At 32.8% G+C, this 19,166-nt stretch overlaps 2 protein-coding genes across 2 annotated transcripts; one reads left to right on the top strand and one right to left on the bottom strand.

Annotated features, from left to right (window-relative positions):
• The first annotated feature begins 8,441 nt into the window (after positions 1-8,441).
• On the top strand, positions 8,442-14,148 carry LOC102588258 (F-box only protein 6). The gene is made up of 2 exons (XM_006352117.2): positions 8,442-8,725; positions 12,645-14,148. The coding sequence occupies exons 1-2, from the start codon at positions 8,574-8,576 to the stop codon at positions 13,891-13,893; spliced, it is 1,401 nt and encodes a 466-aa protein (XP_006352179.1). The 5' UTR covers positions 8,442-8,573; the 3' UTR covers positions 13,894-14,148.
• Positions 14,149-15,260: 1,112 nt separating this feature from the next.
• On the bottom strand, positions 15,261-18,341 carry LOC102587936 (stress-associated endoplasmic reticulum protein 2). The gene is made up of 3 exons (XM_006352116.2): positions 18,176-18,341; positions 15,941-16,097; positions 15,261-15,483 (listed from the first exon to the last, which is right to left on the bottom strand). Exons 1-3 carry the CDS (start codon positions 18,176-18,178, stop codon positions 15,434-15,436), a joined length of 210 nt encoding a protein of 69 aa, XP_006352178.1. The 5' UTR covers positions 18,179-18,341; the 3' UTR covers positions 15,261-15,433.
• Between the last annotated feature and the right edge of the window lie 825 nt (positions 18,342-19,166).

Below are 19,166 nucleotides of genomic sequence, written 5' to 3'. Positions count from 1 at the left end.
GGCTATTTCAGCCTGATTTTGGAGATAGTTTTATGTAACAAGTTTCCGAATCAAAGATATTAATTGTTAGGGTGGGTAAAAGTCTCAGACATTAGTTAGGGAATGAACTAGTGCTCTACTTATATGGATTTGGGGAATCCTCCTCTCATGAGCTAGCTTTTGAGGTTAAATTAGGTCTGGTCAATGGCGTAGCCAGAAAATTCACAAAGGGTGTCCAAGAATCGAATAGGTAAATAAAAATAATTTAATGAATGGGTGCACTAAAATTTTGTAAATCAAACTATGTAACATTAATGATTAAATTTCTTAATTAAAAGATATACCAAAAAAATTTAAAGTCAAACTTCATAATATTTAGCTTTAATATTCATGTTCATTTAATAGGAAGTGAATGGACAAATAAAAAAACGAAGAGAAACTTTAGTTTAGAATGAAATCTCTTTTATGCTTCAAGATTTCACGAACATTTGATGACTAACAATGAGACATGAAAAATAAAAAGTAGAATTAAGCGAGCTTTATTAAAAGAAATTTTATATGGAGCCTTTATCACTTTTAATAGCTTTATAGAAAAAATAAATAAATAGGATTTGCTTATTAAATTTAAATTAAATAATTACTTTTGAATTTTATTTAAATTTTTAAGGAAAAACAAAATCAAAAATCACTCAATTGGCTACTAAACTTTACTTTCCCTTAATTTTTTAAGTGGCGAGTCTCTAATTTAAGATAATTTAATAGATAATATTATTTTTGAATTATTTTAAAAATAATAGATCTATTAATTATGATAATTAATTTAGAAGTTAATTAGGAGTTTTTTGAAAATGTGAAAAAAAGTGTAGTTCAGGGGAATCGAACCCGCACGTAACTGGTTGCAAAGGTCACAACTTTGGCTGAGTAACAAAAATCCACTAGGCTAAGAAATTTTATTGTTCAAGGGGTGTCCAAAATGTCTTATTTAACCATTTAAAGTATTATTTTACTTATATATACGGTGTACTTTTCCGACGAAGGGTGTCCAATTGAACACCCTCAGCCTAGTGTAGCTCCACCACTGGGTCAGGTGTCATATCTTTTCATGGAATCAGAACTTCTACGATCTTGATAAAGAATCAAAGAGATTTCGCGGTCAGCGGGCGGCTATTACCCATATATGTCGCTCGTCTGGCCAACAATTAAGTTATCAAAAATTGGATCACCATGTATTTTTCTAGTGACTACTTTCTCATATTTAATTTGCAGAGTACCGTGCATTTTTTCAGACTACTTTCTTATATATGTTTTGTGTAGCACCGTGCATCATTTTGGTGACTACTTTCTCATATCTTATTTGTGTAGTATCGTGCTATCTTTTTGGTGGCTACTTTCTCATATTCGATTTGTGTAGCACCGTTCCATCTTTCCGATGACTACTTTTTCATATCTTATTTGTGCAACGCCGTTCTTTACCGATTTGTGTAGCACCGTGTCATCTTTTGAGTGACTACTTTTTCGCATTCGATTTGTGTATAGGCGCTCTTATTTATGTAGGGTCTTGCCATCATTCCGACCTTACCCATATAATTTTCTTTCTCAATATGGTTGTCTCATCATTCCGACCATATCCATATAATTTTATTTCTCCAATTATGACCACTTTCAGCCATCAAATCGAGTAATCCGACACATGAGCATGTTTCGATCAGCTCTATGGTGTCTTTCTTGTTTAAGATCTACTCATCCCTTGATTTCGAGATGATCCATATACTTTATATCAAATTTTGAGCATTTTCTGTTTCAAATTGCTTTTGTAATTCAAGAATTTATCACTATGTTTTATCGACATTATGCATTAAATTCAATTTTTCATGAACGAACCAAGCACATCGAGATTGATTGTCACTTTGTTCGATTTTTTTTTTTGATGATGATATTTCTCTTCCTCATGTTTCTTCTAGGGATCAACATGCGATTTTTTTCACCATGCATGCCTCAAACAAAGAAACAACATGAGTTCTTTATTGGCAATTTGTTGGTTGACCATCATCAATAATTGAGAGGGATGTTAATTACCATCAATTACCATCTCTACTTACCATACATAGTTGATTACATAATATTAATATAGAATATTCTTTAATTATATTTAGCATCTATAGTATTTTATCATGTATAGTTTTCTTGTAATCTTATGAGGAGATAGTCTCCTTCATCCTAGGGGAGAAATCATGATTTTTCCCTTGTTCATATGATATCAGAGCCAGGTTTATCCCTATTTGGGTTCCTGATCCACGCTCCAGTTGATCATGGGCGTGAAGAGGGTGTTAGAGTGGGTAAAAGTCTACACAGTGGTTGGAGAATGGATTAGTAGTCTACTTATATGAATGTTGACAATCCTCCCTTCATGAGCTAGTTTTTAAGATTGAGTTCGATTTAAATGTCATATCTTTACATTAATGTGAATGTTCTTGAGAACTAAGATTTAGTCAGTAAGTGTATGAGAAAAAAATTGAAGCATAAGAATATTAGTATATTGCTTAGTATTATTGAAAATCTAATTATTTACCGGTGAATGATACCAGTACTATTTAAGACTAACAAAAGAAAATACTTTAGCCAATAATAATGTTCCACACAAGCCCTATAGTACGTAGCCCAATAGAAAAGCTCCACTAGGAGATATTGTTACATGTGACATGTAATTTTTATGTAATTTGCGGGATCTTGTACGAACCTAACTGACTTATGTGTTCTTTTAATGTGTCTTCAGGTGATGAGTCCTTATCTTCAGCTTTCATGACTTCGGGCAGAATTCCCATTTGTTCGTTGTAACTCTTCGGTTGATCAGGTAATAAGGCTGAAACAAGCACATTTGGACCTACATTAACCCCTTAATTAGTATCATTCCGATGGTATCTCTTAATAGAAATTCCCCTTCATGCCATTCCTTTAAGTCATTCTTTTGGCTTTGCTTCAATGTTATGCGTAACTAGACACTTATTTTATATGAGAATTTTTCTAATATAATCTACTGAGTTTTGGAAACGTGAATTTAACTTAATCTCACATCAAAACGAATGTCGTACGACAGATACTAAATGAGAAATAAAAAAACATAGTACTCTTTCAACAATTTAAACTAAAAGTAATATTTTCAAAATTCCAACTTCAACTAGAAATAAAACTTCCAGAAGGGTAAGAAGGTAAATAATTCTCAAATAATTAAATACCAAACATTTGGACTACCAACCATAGTTGAGAATTTAAAATTGATTATGGGAAATTTGGTTATTCTACCAATCTCATGTTGCCATTTCTTTGCTTGAGTGGCATCTCATGTAACGTCCTATGCTTTCAATGTGCATTTACTTGCTTTACGAGTAAGCAATAGTTAGTAGACATTCTAATTATAAAGGGTTGGGGGGTGGGGGTAAGCTAAAGAGAAAACAAAAACAAAAATAAAGATAAGCTAAAAATCTATATATTCTTATAAAAAAAAGGTAGATCTAGCTAGGTGTACATAAGTCATGATTCAATTTTTTTATTTATTCAATCAATATGTCAACTTTTTTGTGTAATTACAAATCAATAAAAATGGATATTTATTCTCTTTATATATTTTTTTAATTAACATGAAACAAAATCAAACCAATAAAATACACACACATATGTTGCACGGTTAATTCTACTTTATTTTGAGGAGAGTAAAACATGAGTACATGACTGTATATTTTGTCAAAATGATGTTGGGAGGTGGTTGAACAAAAAGCATCATGTTGAATTATGTGAACATTTTAATATTTGAAAATACATCATATTAATGTATCATTATGCTTGCTGCATTTCACATTCTCGTTAGTGGCAAATTGTCACAATTTTTTCTCTTGTCATATAATCGTTTGAATTGATTTATTTTAATTATTTTTAAATTAAAATATTTTAAAAGTATTTTTGAAATATTTGGATGAAATAAAATATTTATAACACTTTATTTTAATTTAAATTAAAAATTAAAAATTAGAATTTTCTAAGTTATTATTACTTTTACCTTATAAATCATAATTAAAAGTCAATCCAAATACGCTCAAAAGTAATCAAAAGTAAAAGTCAATCCAAACAGATTCTAAGTCGTATTGCAACTGTCATTTTTAGTACATACGAAGTTACAAATATAAAAATAAAAATGAGAAAGAAGAGAATAGAGACTTAGAAATAGGGGTACAAATGCATAATAAGGTGAATTATGGCACAAGAATACAAATGTATAATAAGGTTTTGGTCCCACAAATATTGAATATCAAACCTTTCTTTAACCAAAGGAAAATCTATCTTTCAACTTAGGTAGGTGTATGTAATTTTCTAATAAAATTGTGGAGACCATATATAGTTTATCTTTGTGCTTTAATGCATGACTATTTTAGTGAAACCATCATTATTACTTGAATGGAGGATAAAAATATTAAATGACTCAAGGCTTTTTGTATATAATTAAAGTGATTTTAGTGGTAATCGGTTGCCTTTTTGAAAAGAAATCATTTCTCTATTTCTTATGTTTGTCAAAATTTCCTTATTTAGTCCTTTTTTTAAAAAAAATTATTTCTCCATTTAGCGATTTGTGATAAATTTAAGATCATAAAATTAAAAAATATTTTAATATATTTTTACTTTAAGATTATAAATTTTAAATACTTTTTTACTTTCTTAAATTATGTATTATAAATTAAAGGGAAAGGGGTCAAAAATACCCCTCAACTTTGGTTTATTGTTTGACTACGCCCTCGCCGTTAAAATGAAGTTATTTTTACCCCTCCCGTTACTAATTTCACCAAATTTACCCCTCAATTGGATGGAAAACCCCAAATTGACTCAGTTTAACCCAAATTTTAAAAAAAGACCCATTCCCCATTTTAAACCCAATGCCCGACCCGTCCAAAGTTGAGGGGTATTTTTGACCCTTTGCCCTCAATTGGATGAAAAATCCAAATCAACTAAAATTACCCAATTTCAAGTAAATGACCCGATTTTCTCTTTTAATCCAAACCGACCCATTTATATCAAATTAGAACCCTAAACCCATCTCTCTAATCTTCTCCATCTCCTTCTTCCATTGAAACACATACTACTAAAATTGACAACAAATATTTTGTAGTTAAACTAATGCATATTTGTCCTTCCTACTAAAATTGCACCACTATTTGGAGCTTGGAGCTCGTTCAATCATCGGATTTTGCTTTCCTGCGGGAAGATCTAAAACTATGATATTGCTTGCTTGTTGAGCCTAGCCAAATATGAAGTTGTGGCTGTTGTTTTCGAGCCTTGATTCTCGCCTGATTGTGTTGTTGGTTTGATCTGTTAGCGGTGCTTCAGTTGTTTTCCGATGGGGTTTTGGTCGGGGTTTTGTTGGTTGGTTGTTTGGAGGTCGGAGAACTGGTGGTCTGGTGGTCATTTGCTGGTTGTTTTAGCTTGGGTGATGGAGGTCTGGGTTCTGGTGGGCTGAAGTGTGGTTTTACCACTGGATTTTGGAAATGGGTTTGTTGTTAATGTTTTTTGCTTGATGTCGTTTCTGGTTCTTGGGGGTTTTTAGTGGTGGTTTCAGGTGGTCGTTTGGAGGTTGTTTTGGTGGTGTTTCGCCGGAAAACGGAGAAAATGAATGGGGATTGCCGGAGCTTGATTTGGGGTTTTAATTTGGTATAAATGGGTCGGGTTCGGATTAAAAAGAGAAAAAATTGGGTTATTTAATTGAAATTGGGTAATTTTAATTGATTTGGGTTTTCCATCCAATTGAGGGGTAAATTTGGTGAAATTAGTAACGGGAGGGGTAAAAATAACTTCATTTTAACGGCGAGGGCGTAGTCAAACAATAAACCAAAGTTGAGGGGTATTTTTGACCTTTTTCCCTAAATTAAAATAGGACACACAAATTGAAATTGAATAAGTAATTAACTTAATAAACATTGAATGTATGAAGACTAAACAAAGACAGAACATCTTATAAAGTTGTTAGTAAATTATTTTTATTTCCTTAGATGGAAATACTTCTTCTTTTAAGAAATTCATGTTTTCTCCAATTTTCCAATTACAATTGACAATTCACAGAGTTGGTGAAGCATTTTTTTTCTTCATATTTTTTTTTAGTATTTAATTGTTGATCATCACCATGGAGTACTTATCTTGCTTCTAAGGTTCCTTTCCTATTTCATTTCCTTTTGTATTCTAAATTTATGTTTATCATAATTGAAATATTGAATCCGATTGTGATATTATCTAAAAGAATAATTTTTAAGCGATATATTTACATTTTAAAAAAATACAAATTGAGACGAGACATTTGCATAAATCAGCTGAAATTTGAAGTATGGTAGAGGAAAAAATAAATATGAAGCTTTCAAAATAAAAATAACAAAAAACAAAGGAGAACATGAAATCCATAGAATTAACAAAAAGAAAAACAAAATGGATGCATTTAAACTAAATAAGCGGTATTAATTAGTTGAGACTAGATTAATCATGTTGGTCCGTATACTTAAATTTCATTCCATGTTGGTATACTTACACAAATATTTACAATTTGTTTATTTATGCTGTATATATTAGTATATCATAAAAATAATAATTTATTTTAGAGTGACAAATTTTTTGATGGTAAAATAACTTAGTGACATTGGAAGATAAAAGTTATTTTATTGATACAAAACTAAGTTTAATGAATTTACTACATAAATTACCCTCTAAGATATTAACTACATCCATCACATAACTCTAGTAAAGCTAAAAGGAGTCCATGACTAAAAGAAATATATTAGTCCTTTAATGTGGGACGATTTAATAAATATATATAAAAATGGATCATTTCTACAAGAATGATTTTTAAAAAAAAAAATATCTCACACACCAAATGATCATTTAAGGGAGGATTATTAAAATTAATGCAAGTAATTGGCCAGTGAATAATATAGACTCGTTTGCTTTATTCCAAATTTCAGTGATTTTTTTTAAAATTTTACGTCAATTGAGATCCTTTAGGCTGTAAACTCGAACACAATATACTACTTTCTTTCGTTTTAAGTTGTCAAGCTGCGCTTTTCGAATGTTAGTTTGATTATTTTAAAGTTAAATTAGATTACATTAATTTGATATTTTAAACTAAAAATTTAAATATTCAAAAGCTATATGAAAAGTACTATAAATTGAAATCTTTTGCATATCATGAATATGATGAAATAATACATAGTAAAATGTTAGTAATTTTTTTTTATTGTTTGATTTAAAAAAGAAAATTACGACGACTAAAAAAACCGAAGGGAGGGTGTACAGGAATTTAAATTGACTGGCCTTTTTTTTTTAAAACGGCTTTTTGAAAAATCAAGACAAAAGAGTCATTCTTTGACTTTTGAGGTTTCTTTGAAAATAAATATAAGCTATATTTTGCTTTTTACTCTCCATTTAGTTTTAGAACAAATATATAAAGCTTAAGTGCATTATTTTACTTTTTTTTCTACAGTGTTATGTTATAAAATCACAATGAATATTATCAATAATATTAAAACAAGGCTGTTTAATGCACCACTAAATAATGCAAAAGAAATATACGTGTAGCATTTTATTATAAGCATTAAGGGTAGTTAAAGAAAAGTAATTCATTCTATTCTTGTCGATCAATTCATTGTTCCTTAACTCGAGTTTTATTTACATATAAAAATAATAATTATAATATATGAACAAGTTAACTAGAAAGTTAAAATCAACTAATCAGTATAAAAGTTGTAGATTTAGGTTATAGAGTAGAATTAGCTAATGGTAACCCATGAGAATGATGTACTTTCTCTTTCTCTGTAATTTATTTATCTTATAATAATCATCTAAGTAAATGAACACAAAGTAAAATTACTTTACTTTACTTTACATAGAAGAGTCTCAACTCTCAAAGCAGACAATTCTTGGTCTGTGTCTGCTTCTGGCCAACGATATTTATGTAATTTTACTCTAAATTACAAATCATGATAATTAACAACTTAAAATATTTAGAAGACATATGAAAAAATTCGATTGACTCTCGAAATTCAATTGACGCCACGTAAAATGAGACAGACAAAATAACATATATTATTTAAAAGTGACATAAAAATATTATAAATTATAATAATTAACAACTTAAAATATATGAAAGGCATGTAAAAAAAATTGATTGACACTTGAAATTATCTATGCTACATAAATTGGGACAAAAATGATAATATGTATCTAGAATAAATTATACCTAATTTTGATCCCATGTATTTACCAAAATCTAATAACATTAATAATATTACAAACTATCAAAATAATTAGGTCCTAAACTAGTGAGATTTGTAAATGGAAGGTTATATTGGTAAAAATGTTGGGAATAAAGATTATGATTATAAAGGAGGAAAAGTTGCGTACACGGTCAATACTACTCATGATCAAAGGGGCCTATGTGATGTGTAAATAAAGGAGTGGGTAATAAGTATCACACGAACAAACAAACCCCCTCAAAGAAAAAAGAGGGATTTTTTTGAGATAGAAGAAGAAGAAGAAGAAGAGAAATGTAATAGGGCCTGACCCTGAAGGGCATGGAAGTGTTGGCCATGCTGAGGCAACTCATTGGACAAGTTAAACAACTGTTAGAACTTCAAGCTTCTTCATCTTCATCATCATCGCTTGTTGCTGTTGCTCCTAACATCTCTTTTCATCTTCAAACGCCACCACTTATACACCTACCAAGGTTTCATTCATTTTTTTCTATTTCTTTTGTTATTTACTCAAATGGGTTTTCCCCTGATTTTGGTTTTTGGGTCTATTTTGCTCGATCTGTCGTCTAATTCATATGAAATTTTCTACTTTCTGAAATGTGCTTTTTTTGTGTAAAGGTTTTAACTTTATGATTACTCTGAGGGTTTGGGTGTATTTGTTCTTTGTGGGTGTGTTCCATTCTCTTTCTGGATCGAATTGGAACTTTGGGGAATTGTATTGTTTTTGTTAGTGTGATGTTTTTATGTTCAGTAGGTGTTTCTAGCAGTATCTAACTATCAAATTTGTGAACTTTAGGTCTAGCATTTCTATATGTGTTTCTATATATTCCAATCACCTGTAACCATGATACTCAAGACTATAGGTGCAGTCTATGCATTCACGTTCCAGGATAATTTTAGGATCATTCCCAATGCTAGAGCTTAAACTCGATCTCGTATTTTCTTGTTTGTAGAATCATCATGTCAAAAGTTGTTGTTTCCAATCCAAAATGTTACATGTGTTGTTCTAAATGATTCATATGTTGCTTCATTTGTAATGTTGTGCTCTGTATGGTATCGGATTAATACTCAATGACATTCTTCCAGATGGATGTTGAGTTTTCGAGAAGGATTCTACGAAATCCAGCCAGACTTAACTTTTTGTATTGAAACAGCTGGTGGATAGGCAGCCACTGGGGGTGAAGCGATGGTCTCTTACACAAAGCTAGTTTGTATCTCAAATGTTAGCAGTTGGAAACAATATAGATTAACAAAGGAACTTGGTTCAAGTGTCCTTTAGAGATTGTTTGCCCATTCCCCACCAGAGAAAGAACATTTATATTGTAGTGTTTTTGAACTGCACAAACCCCATCTCTTTGTTTGCTGCATGACAAGCTTGAGAACTACTTTTCTGAGTTTCAAATATCTTGCTAAGAAAGAGTCTTTGCAATCTAGCCAAAGATATGTATGTTTACTTTCTTAGAGTCTATCATTTGGTGAGAATGAAATAAATTTTAACACCTTCTAGGATGCTAATATAGGAATGAGATACAAGTTTCTCTATGAGGATTTTTTTTCTATTTTATAATTATGATCACTAAAACCTGTTTGGTTGTCTAAATCCTTTCATATGTGGAACACTATATGGATCTATTTAATTTCTCTTGTGTTTTTAAATTGACATAATGTGTCTGAGATTTTCCTATTTACATGCTGAATTGCCTGTTAAAAACCATATCTCAAACAAAAGCACCCTGGTGTGTTGGAATTATCAAAAGGTGCTTTTAACAACTTATTTCCCTCCTTTTTGAAGTCGTTTATGGTTCTACCATTTGAGCTTTTTGCATTCTCATTGCAAAGTAGAGTCTTATGGTAATACACGGAAGTCAAAACTTTCTTCTTTGTCTTCTCTCTTTTTTAAACATAAGCACATGGAGTCTAAAGTTGTACTCAATACAATGGTGATGATTAGTAGGATTGAAGTTGAAGATTCATTTTTTCAACTGAAAGTAGAAACTTTACCCTCTTAAAATTATTGGAGCTTATATCTGGCAGATAGTTGTCATGTTGGTTGGAGATGGTTGCCTGCTTGTGTGACGTTAACACTATAATTAAGGTTTCCAGCATCTCTGTCTTCTATTTTTATCATTTATAAAAGTGATGTCCGGTCCAGTTTAAGCATACCTCAGCTATTCCATCAGGTCCTTCTTCCTCTCTCAAGCACAGGTACCGGGTTACTCTTCCTACCAAACCTTAGTGTCTTTATATCTACCAGGATTTAGACCGGCTCCTCTCATGGTTTTCACATACACCCTAGGGTGCAGGTTTCTAGCATCTTTGTGACTGAATTCACTGCATTTTAACATTTTTTTCTTCTCCTATTAGTAAACATCAACAGGTGTGGTCTAGAATAACCAGAAATGAAGGTGCATAGTGTTTGCAGATACATCTGTTAGCTACTTTGTGCTTTGGTGAGTGAATTAGGTGGAATAAGCACATGTTAAGACTAGTAGTTATGTTCCCTGTTGCGTAGAAGAGTAATTAGGGAAATGCTGCTTTTAGTAGTATGTTTATTTCTGTATGATTTCCAAGTTTACTAGGTCTGCTAACTCTTACTCTCAGAGTAAATTCTTTTTTGGCACATTCTTCTCTAGAACCACTAAAGCTGAGGATATTGGTTACACAGGTCTGGTTAAAATGAAGACTATGTATTAATTTGTGTATCAGTCAAACTGACAGTAAAGGTGAAGCACGAGAAAAACAGATCAATTTCATGAGAAAGTTCTCCATGTTCAATGTTCTCTTAGACTTGATGGTTATCTTATAAGTTAGATAAGCTTGTAATAATAGAACTTAGTAAGTTAAGCAAGTTTGCAAAATAGAACCTTCTCACTAGCTTTACAAAGGTTAGTTTAGGCGCATCACCTATATTTACCTAATCTGGAATCTTCTCAATTACCTGAGCATTTTGGATTGGGCTGATGAAGTGCTACAATACCCGTCAGTCGTCACAGGTCATTTTGCCGGGTTCCTTTGACATGATTCCTCACAAGCGCCCATACTTTATTTGTTCACTTGTATCAGGTTTGGCTACGGTCTATTCACTAGGAGGATCACCCCCCTCCCTCCCAATTTAAAGCTTTTTTCTAATATACTACTTTATGAATGAATAATCGGGAGTAGGTAGGCGTGGAAGTGAGGCTTGAAACACGAAGTATCCCCAAGAGCGACAAATTTAAGTATCTTGGGTCTATAAACTATAATCTAGGGAAGTGGGGACATTGACGATGATATCACACATTGTATTGGTGCGGTGGAGGCTCGCCACTGAAGTCTTGTGTGATAAAAGGTACCACCGGAACTCAAAGACAAGTTCTATAGAGGGGTAGTTAGACCGACTTTGTTGTATTGGGCGGAGCGCCGACCAGTCAAAAACTCCCATGTACAGAAGATGCATGTGGGGTAGATGAAGATGTTGAGGTGGATGTGTGGTCATACTAGGATCAATAAGATTAGAAATGAGTATATTCGTAATAAGGTGGGAGTGGTCTCCGTGGTGGACAAGATGAAGGAAGTGAGACTGAGATGATTTGGATATGTGAAGAGGAGATGCGTAGATGCACCAGCGAGAAGGTACATGAGGTTGGTTATATACAGGGTACGAGGAGAGGCAGAGGTAGGCTAAAGACCAATTGGAGAGAGGTGATAAGATAAGATATGACCCAACTTCAGGTTACCGAGGACATGACCTTAGATAGGAGGGTGTGTAGGACACATATTAGGGTAGAAGGTTAGTAGGTAGTGGTGTAGTGTTTTTTTGATGAAGTAGTAGGTAGTGTAGTCTTGTCTTGCTTACGGTGGTTGGCATTTGTCATTGTCATTGTACTAGTTGTATTGTTGTAGTTCTTTTTTTTTATAATTCTCGGTGTTTATTATTGTTTATAATAATCTATCCTAGTATGTTGTTTAGTGTGTTTCCATTATCACACTATTTTGTTGTTACTTGCTATATTTTTTCTATTGTCTCCTTTGTACCTGGATTTGCTGCCCTTGAGAAGAGGGTCTTTCGGAATTGGCCTCTCTACTTCAACGAGGTAGTGGTAAGGTCTGTGTATATTCTACCTTCCCCAGACACCGTTTGTGGGATTTCACTGGGTGTGTTGTTGTTGTATGAATGAATAATGATAAAACTACACGTTAAAGCAAAAAAAAAGAAAAAAAATAGGTATTTAAATCCATGGTTATCCCCGAACTTTTAATTACCTTTAAAGGTTAACTTGAAGGGGTGGGTCAGTCCTTTTTCAGTTTCTCATAAAAGATATTGATTTCATGATTCACTGCATAATGCAATTTTCTGAAACCTTTTAGCTTTGGCAAAAAATGTGTAAATTAACCAGTTTTGCATATGTGCAGATGTTATTTTCTGAATCTTGATGACAATTCTGCTGAAGACAGTTGCTACAACATCATCATGACTGCTGGAAAATCTGAAAATCTCAAGATGTTGGAACCAGGAAAGCCTCCACCAAAAAAGAAAGGCCGGAAGGAGAGAAATCAGGGAAAAGTGACTGGAACTTCATGCTCCATCGAGAATTTGGATCAGCAAATTTGGAAAGAATTTCCTGAAGACCTATTTGAAGCGGTTGTTGCAAGACTACCAGTTGCCACTTTTTTCCGCTTCAGATTAGTTTGCCGCAAATGGAACTCAATGCTGATGTCCCAAAGTTTTTCTGAACAGTGTGCCCAAGTTCCTCAACCACAACCATGGTTCTACACCATTACTCATGAAAACGTGAATACTGGAGCAATGTATGACCCAACATTGAAGAAATGGCATCATCCTACTATACCTGCACTGCCAACCAAGTTGATAGTCTTGCCAGTTGCTTCTGCAGGAGGTCTTGTGTGTTTCCTTGATATTGGACATAGGAGCTTCTATGTATGCAACCCACTTACTAGGTCCTTCAAAGAGTTACCAGCCAGATCAGTTAAGGTGTGGTCCCGTGTGGCAGTAGGTATGACATTGTGTGGTAAATCAGCTGGCGGGGGATACAATATCCTTTGGGTTGGTTGTGATGGAGAGTTTGAAGTTTACGACTCCCGAAATAACTCTTGGGCTCGTCCAGGAACCATGAGCTCGAATATTAAGCTCCCTTTGGCACTCAACTTCAAGTCGCAGACAGTGTCCATCGGTAGTAAACTTTACTTCATGCGCTCGGACCCTGATGGGATCGTGTCCTATGACATGGTTACTGGGGTTTGGAAACAGTTCATTATCCCTGCCCCCCTACATTTGAGTGATCATACACTAGCAGAATGTGGGGGGCGCATAATGCTTGTGGGTCTGCTGACAAAGAATGCAGCCACTTGCGTGTGCATATGGGAGCTGCAAAAGATGACTCTTTTGTGGAAGGAGGTTGACAGAATGCCAAACATATGGTGCTTGGAGTTTTATGGAAAGCACGTTCGAATGACTTGCTTGGGTAACAAAGGTTTGCTCATGCTATCGCTAAGATCAAGACAAATGAATCGTCTAGTTACATATGATTTCTCAAGCAGGGAATGGATGAAGGTCCCTGGTTGTGTTTTGCCACGTGGGAGAAAGAGGCAATGGATCGCATGTGGGACTGCTTTTCATCCCTGTCTAACAGCTTTGGCTTGATTTGGATTGCCCAGTAAAGTTGTAGTCCCAGCAGGGCGCTATACTAGCTTTTCCAATCATCATTTGCAGCCCAGTCTTCTGTGCTGATATAAGAAGAAAAGGATGTGTGAATTTATTACCACTCTCTTGTATAAACATCTACTTCTAGTTTTTAAGCTTTTGATTCCCGAGGAGACTAATCTACAATGCTCTACCTACTATTTAACATTGAGCCAGCCTTAAAAGGTTCAAGGGAGTTTGAATTGGGTTCTATTATGGAGCATGTGTCTTTTTATAATTTACTTCAATCAATCCTGTTTTTTACATAATATTGGAAATTTCAGTCCTACGGGACTCAATAATATAACCCAACCCCTTCAATCTGTCAAATATGTTCAAGTTTGACCCGCTTATTTATGGAGTAGTTCAATTCGTTTCAGTCCAACCTATTTAGGCTCATTAAGAATTGAATTTCAAATTGACTTATGATATAATTTGTCAAATATTTTTTAGTTTTTTGATATGTTATAATATACTATTATGATAAAGAAAAACAATTTTTTATTAAATATTAAAATTTTATAATAGAAGAACAAATAGACAATTTAGCCTTTTTTTTTGTTTTGCTGCATACATATTATACTTTTGTGTTTTTAATAAAAGAGGCTTGCCTCAAATTTTGATTTAAAAAAAAAAAGTTGAATTATAAATTGCATTTCAGCCTAAGTAACTTTTGAACAAGTCAATAACTTGCTAATTTATCATCTCAACCTATCTAAATTCAACCCAACCCATCCATTCATTTGACACTTGCGATGTGTGAGTTATTACATCTGGTTCTAGTGCTACAATTATATGAGAAACTACAAGTATTGCACTAGTAATCAAAATGACGAGCCGATTCAACTCCAATTCTCTAAAATTATTATTATAGTCCCCCAATACATGTGTGCTTCCTCATTTTGATAGCTGCCACTCCAAAATGTACAAATTGCTATTTGCTAGTTGGTTGGTCAATCATCAACTCTAGTTAGACAAGTCACCATTGAACTTTGCCTCTTTTTTTTTCTTTCCATTTACGTTATATACATCATTCAAATATCTCTTGATAAAGATAAGTATACTTAGACAAGTAAAACTTATTCAAGTGGTTAAGTAGCTTCGCCATAAGCTAATGTATTAAGGATTCAAGTCACACCAGAAGGTAAGTGAATACACTATTGATCTTCTTAGGAGTGAGATCTTTTTTTTTTTTTTTAAATAGTTATGCGCTGCAGTTTGTTCCAAATATTTTCCCATATGGTGACACGGTTCTTCCAGTAAAAGGGATTTTATAAATGTTTAAACTAGAAATATAAAGGAATACTCCAAAAATGGGTAGGAACAACGATGGAGAACACAAACATAACCATATGATGAGACGAGAAAATTTATATTTTGAGTCTCACAAATTAAAAACAGATTCCTACCGTTTTTTTTCTCAGTTTCTACATTGAGCTAAATTTAGAGGAAAACAACACTACAACAACGCAGGCACCACTACTTGTATAACTTTGCAGGCTTAAGCCATACCCCCGCCGCTGGTTGCTGTCCTTATTATCTGGAACAAAGCTGCAAGCGGAGAACAAAGGATTAATTCAACCAAAACGAGCAAAACAGTAAAGCAAAGAAATATGCATGTGGAAACCTAAGTGACATGAATGAATTACATAAATTTTTAAAGACAGAAAGACCAACCAACCTACTACTCCAGGGAACCTCAGGTAACATGAAAAAATTGTATGTGTACATGAATGAGAAAAGAACAAGAATCTCTCAAAGATCAACACAACAAGTTTTTCCCGAAAGAAGAAAGGCTAACCTATCTAATCCATTGCTAGCAGCTGATATACATTGTTAAATATTTATGCATATAACCCTATTAAGATTCTATAATGGTGGGGAATATGTATTGATGTTCTTGTTACTTGTCTTTTAAGATAAAAGTAGAGTTTAGATACTTCTAGTATAATGCCTCAGATATCAAGAGGCAAAAAATAGGAGACAAAAAGATACACAAAGATCTTACATGAGCCAATGACAACAAAGACGAAGAACCCAAGCAAGATAGGGCCAACTGGATACTGGCTTCCCTTCTTTGCAGTAGTTTCAGGAACAGCTCCTCGCTTGGTAATATTTTTCTCAAACCTCTCCACCTTCCTATCAGCAAGACGCCTTGATGTAGTCTGGTCAAATGCAACAAAACAAAGGAATGATTCACAACAAAATCTTGTTCAAACTACTTTTTGAAAAAAAAGTATCGCCGGCTCTCAACAAGCAATTAAGTCTCTAACAGGACAGGACAAGCATCAAACACTCTGGAGCTCTAGTATTCAACATTCTGAACATCCATGTTACAAATATGCAATAGCTGAGATCACCCCCTTTGGTTTAGCAGAGGAAAACCTCTCTTTAGTTGTAAAATAGGAATGACGTCCCTTTCTAGTCCTAAATCAATGTTGTCTATTGCAACTTCGTTTAGCATTTTATATGCGCCTAATGCTTAGTCAACTATCTAAATAACCTGGATGCTAATGGCCTAAACAACCATTGTGTAGACCTCTTTCTGATAAATTAAAGGAATCCTTGCTAAAGCAGGAACTTTTACTTTCTTGGAATTACAAGAACCAGCTCCCAGGCTTCTTTCAATATAGCATGGGAGCAATGCAAAAGCATATATAGGGTTGCCAACTGGGAGTTCTCCCCAAAGAATCCAAAACAAAAAACACCATTGATCGTATGCAAAAACTAAAAGTAAATTGGAAAATCTAAGCACTAATTGTCTTGTAGTCTACAGGTATACCTAATGCCAAAGTTATCCAATTACATTAGATAATAAGAAGTAAAAAACTTGACACCTATATTTTCCTTATCATTTGATCATTGGATATTGTCCAAAAAGATGATTGATTTACTGTGCATTTATATTTCCCTCACAATTACTGATTTAAGATAACTCTAGCCATTAGGTCCAAGGCAAATTATTTGCTATTTATTTTCAACAAAACAATCTATTTACAAACAAGTCTTCTGAATAAGAGATGAACAAGCATACTCCATGTTGAATAAGGATGAACATGATAATTTAAAGGTGAAATGGAATTCACACTGAATAATCCATAATAATTCCAAAGAAACTACATGTAAATGCAGAGTTTATTAAACAAGACTTGGGTATTGTTTGTTTTTATTAGGATTAATTCTTCAGAATCTGAATATAATTATGGATATTAAGATGCACATTACGATTAAGACAGCTGAATCTAAATACTCTAAATATCAACATGAAGTCACTAGATGATTAAGATAATGTGTTTTCAATATCTAAACGTGCATAATTTATCCTTTTGAACATAATACAAAGTTCAAATAAAATTAGGATTAAACATTATATTAATAATTTATTATAAAAAATCTTATATCAGAAAAATAGAATGAATATTTCATATTTGACAAATATGTTGAGAAATCTGAATCAATATAAAAATTAAGGCAACAATATATAGCATGAAATCTAAATGCTGAGAACTGGTTTTTCTTAAGAATTGTTGCATTTGCTTTAATTTCACCCTTAAAAAAAATTGAAATTGCATATGCATTCATCCTTCTGAAATAGCTTTTTGATAACTGTAAACATACAGATTAAGAATTTAAATTTTTTACAAACACCTTCTTGATAATTGCCAATTGATAGTTGTAGAGGAAGGGCTAAATGTTTGAATTTTTTTTGCAGCGAAGAAGAAACACAGCGTGAAAGTATGGCAAAAACATATTTTAAGAGTTGAACAATGTTAAGACTCTATTACAAACCTAATTCATTCAGATCTATTAACAGCTTTTAAACGGAACAAAACAAATCCAATTACTGGACTAGATCTGAATATTTATGATTCAGGCTAAGATCTAAATGATTAATTATAAGAATTTTACCGAAACGAATATCAATTCGTATCTGGTAATGGATCAGAGCAATTAAACAAAAATAAGAAATTATTAAAAGGATATGAAATCAACAGATCAATGCGAGTCACAAAAACTAATCAAAATAATGAGATTAGGAAGATCGACGTTGATACAATTTTTTCAAAAAACAATTATCCTTGCCAATTACCTATTAAAACCTAAAATAAGCAAAATTCCAAATTTTTTGAACATGAATCATCAGAACAATCACACGATCATGGATCTGAACAATTATGAATCCGAACAATAAGCCAGAAGCAAAATTAATTAAAAAAAAAACAAAGCACAACAGAGATTTTACCATTTTTGAAGGAAAATGTGGTGGCCGCCGATATACGAGAACAGAAAAATTGCAGAGAGAATTATATTTCAGCTAAAAGTTGTTCCTTCTTTTCTTTGCCCCAATTTTATTTTGTCTTATTGATTGAAGTTCAACTGTTTTTGAAATATTTATATGTGGCGAAGAAATCGAGGAAGGGAGGCACAAGAAAAACGCGTCACACTCCTTCCATTAATTGGACAAGGGGTGTGTAAACCACGTCGCTATGCTTAGCTGTCAGCAAATCATTGGCTAAACTTTAACACGTCAGAATTTATTGGGCTTGGGCCTCTTTAAAATAATGTTAACTGTGGGTGCCCTCATCCACTATACGGACTACAGCCACTGCTAGTACGGGCCCAATATTATACTACTAGACACAAGTGCCCGTGCTTGCATGGGTCCAATATCTGTTATTCTTTTTGTCTCACTTTATGTGACACAGATGGAATTTAAATAGTCAATTATCTTTTAAATATAATTTTTAAATATTTTAAGTTGTTAATTATTGTAATTTATAGTATTTTTACGTAATTTTTAAATGATATATATTACTTATCGTGTCTCAAATGTATGTAGCACAGATGGAATTTCAAGAGTCAATCAAATGTTGAAATAATTACATGTTACTTCTTTTGATTATTGTAATTTATTTACGTAAATTTTTAATAATATATGTTACTTCTCTTATCCCAATGTATGTAGCACAAATAGAATTTCAAGAGTCAATCAAATGTTGTTAATTATTGAGATTTACAATACTCTCTACATAGTTTCCAAAATTAAATAATACATGTTATCTTTTTTATCTCATTTTATGTGACACCGATATATTAATTTTATGAATCAAGCAAATTTTTATATGTTTTTCACATGTATTTTAAGTTGGCAATTATCAAGATTTATAGTATTTTTTAAAAACAATTTTTAAATATTTAAAAGATTAAAAAACAAGACAAACAAATTACAACGG

The sequence above is a fragment of the Solanum tuberosum genome, unplaced genomic scaffold (genome assembly GCF_000226075.1).
Source record: "Solanum tuberosum cultivar DM 1-3 516 R44 unplaced genomic scaffold, SolTub_3.0 scf00145, whole genome shotgun sequence".
NCBI classification, from domain to species: domain Eukaryota; kingdom Viridiplantae; phylum Streptophyta; class Magnoliopsida; order Solanales; family Solanaceae; genus Solanum; species Solanum tuberosum.
Note: the sequence above shows the minus strand (reverse complement) of the source record. Positions and strands in the feature narration are given on the sequence as shown.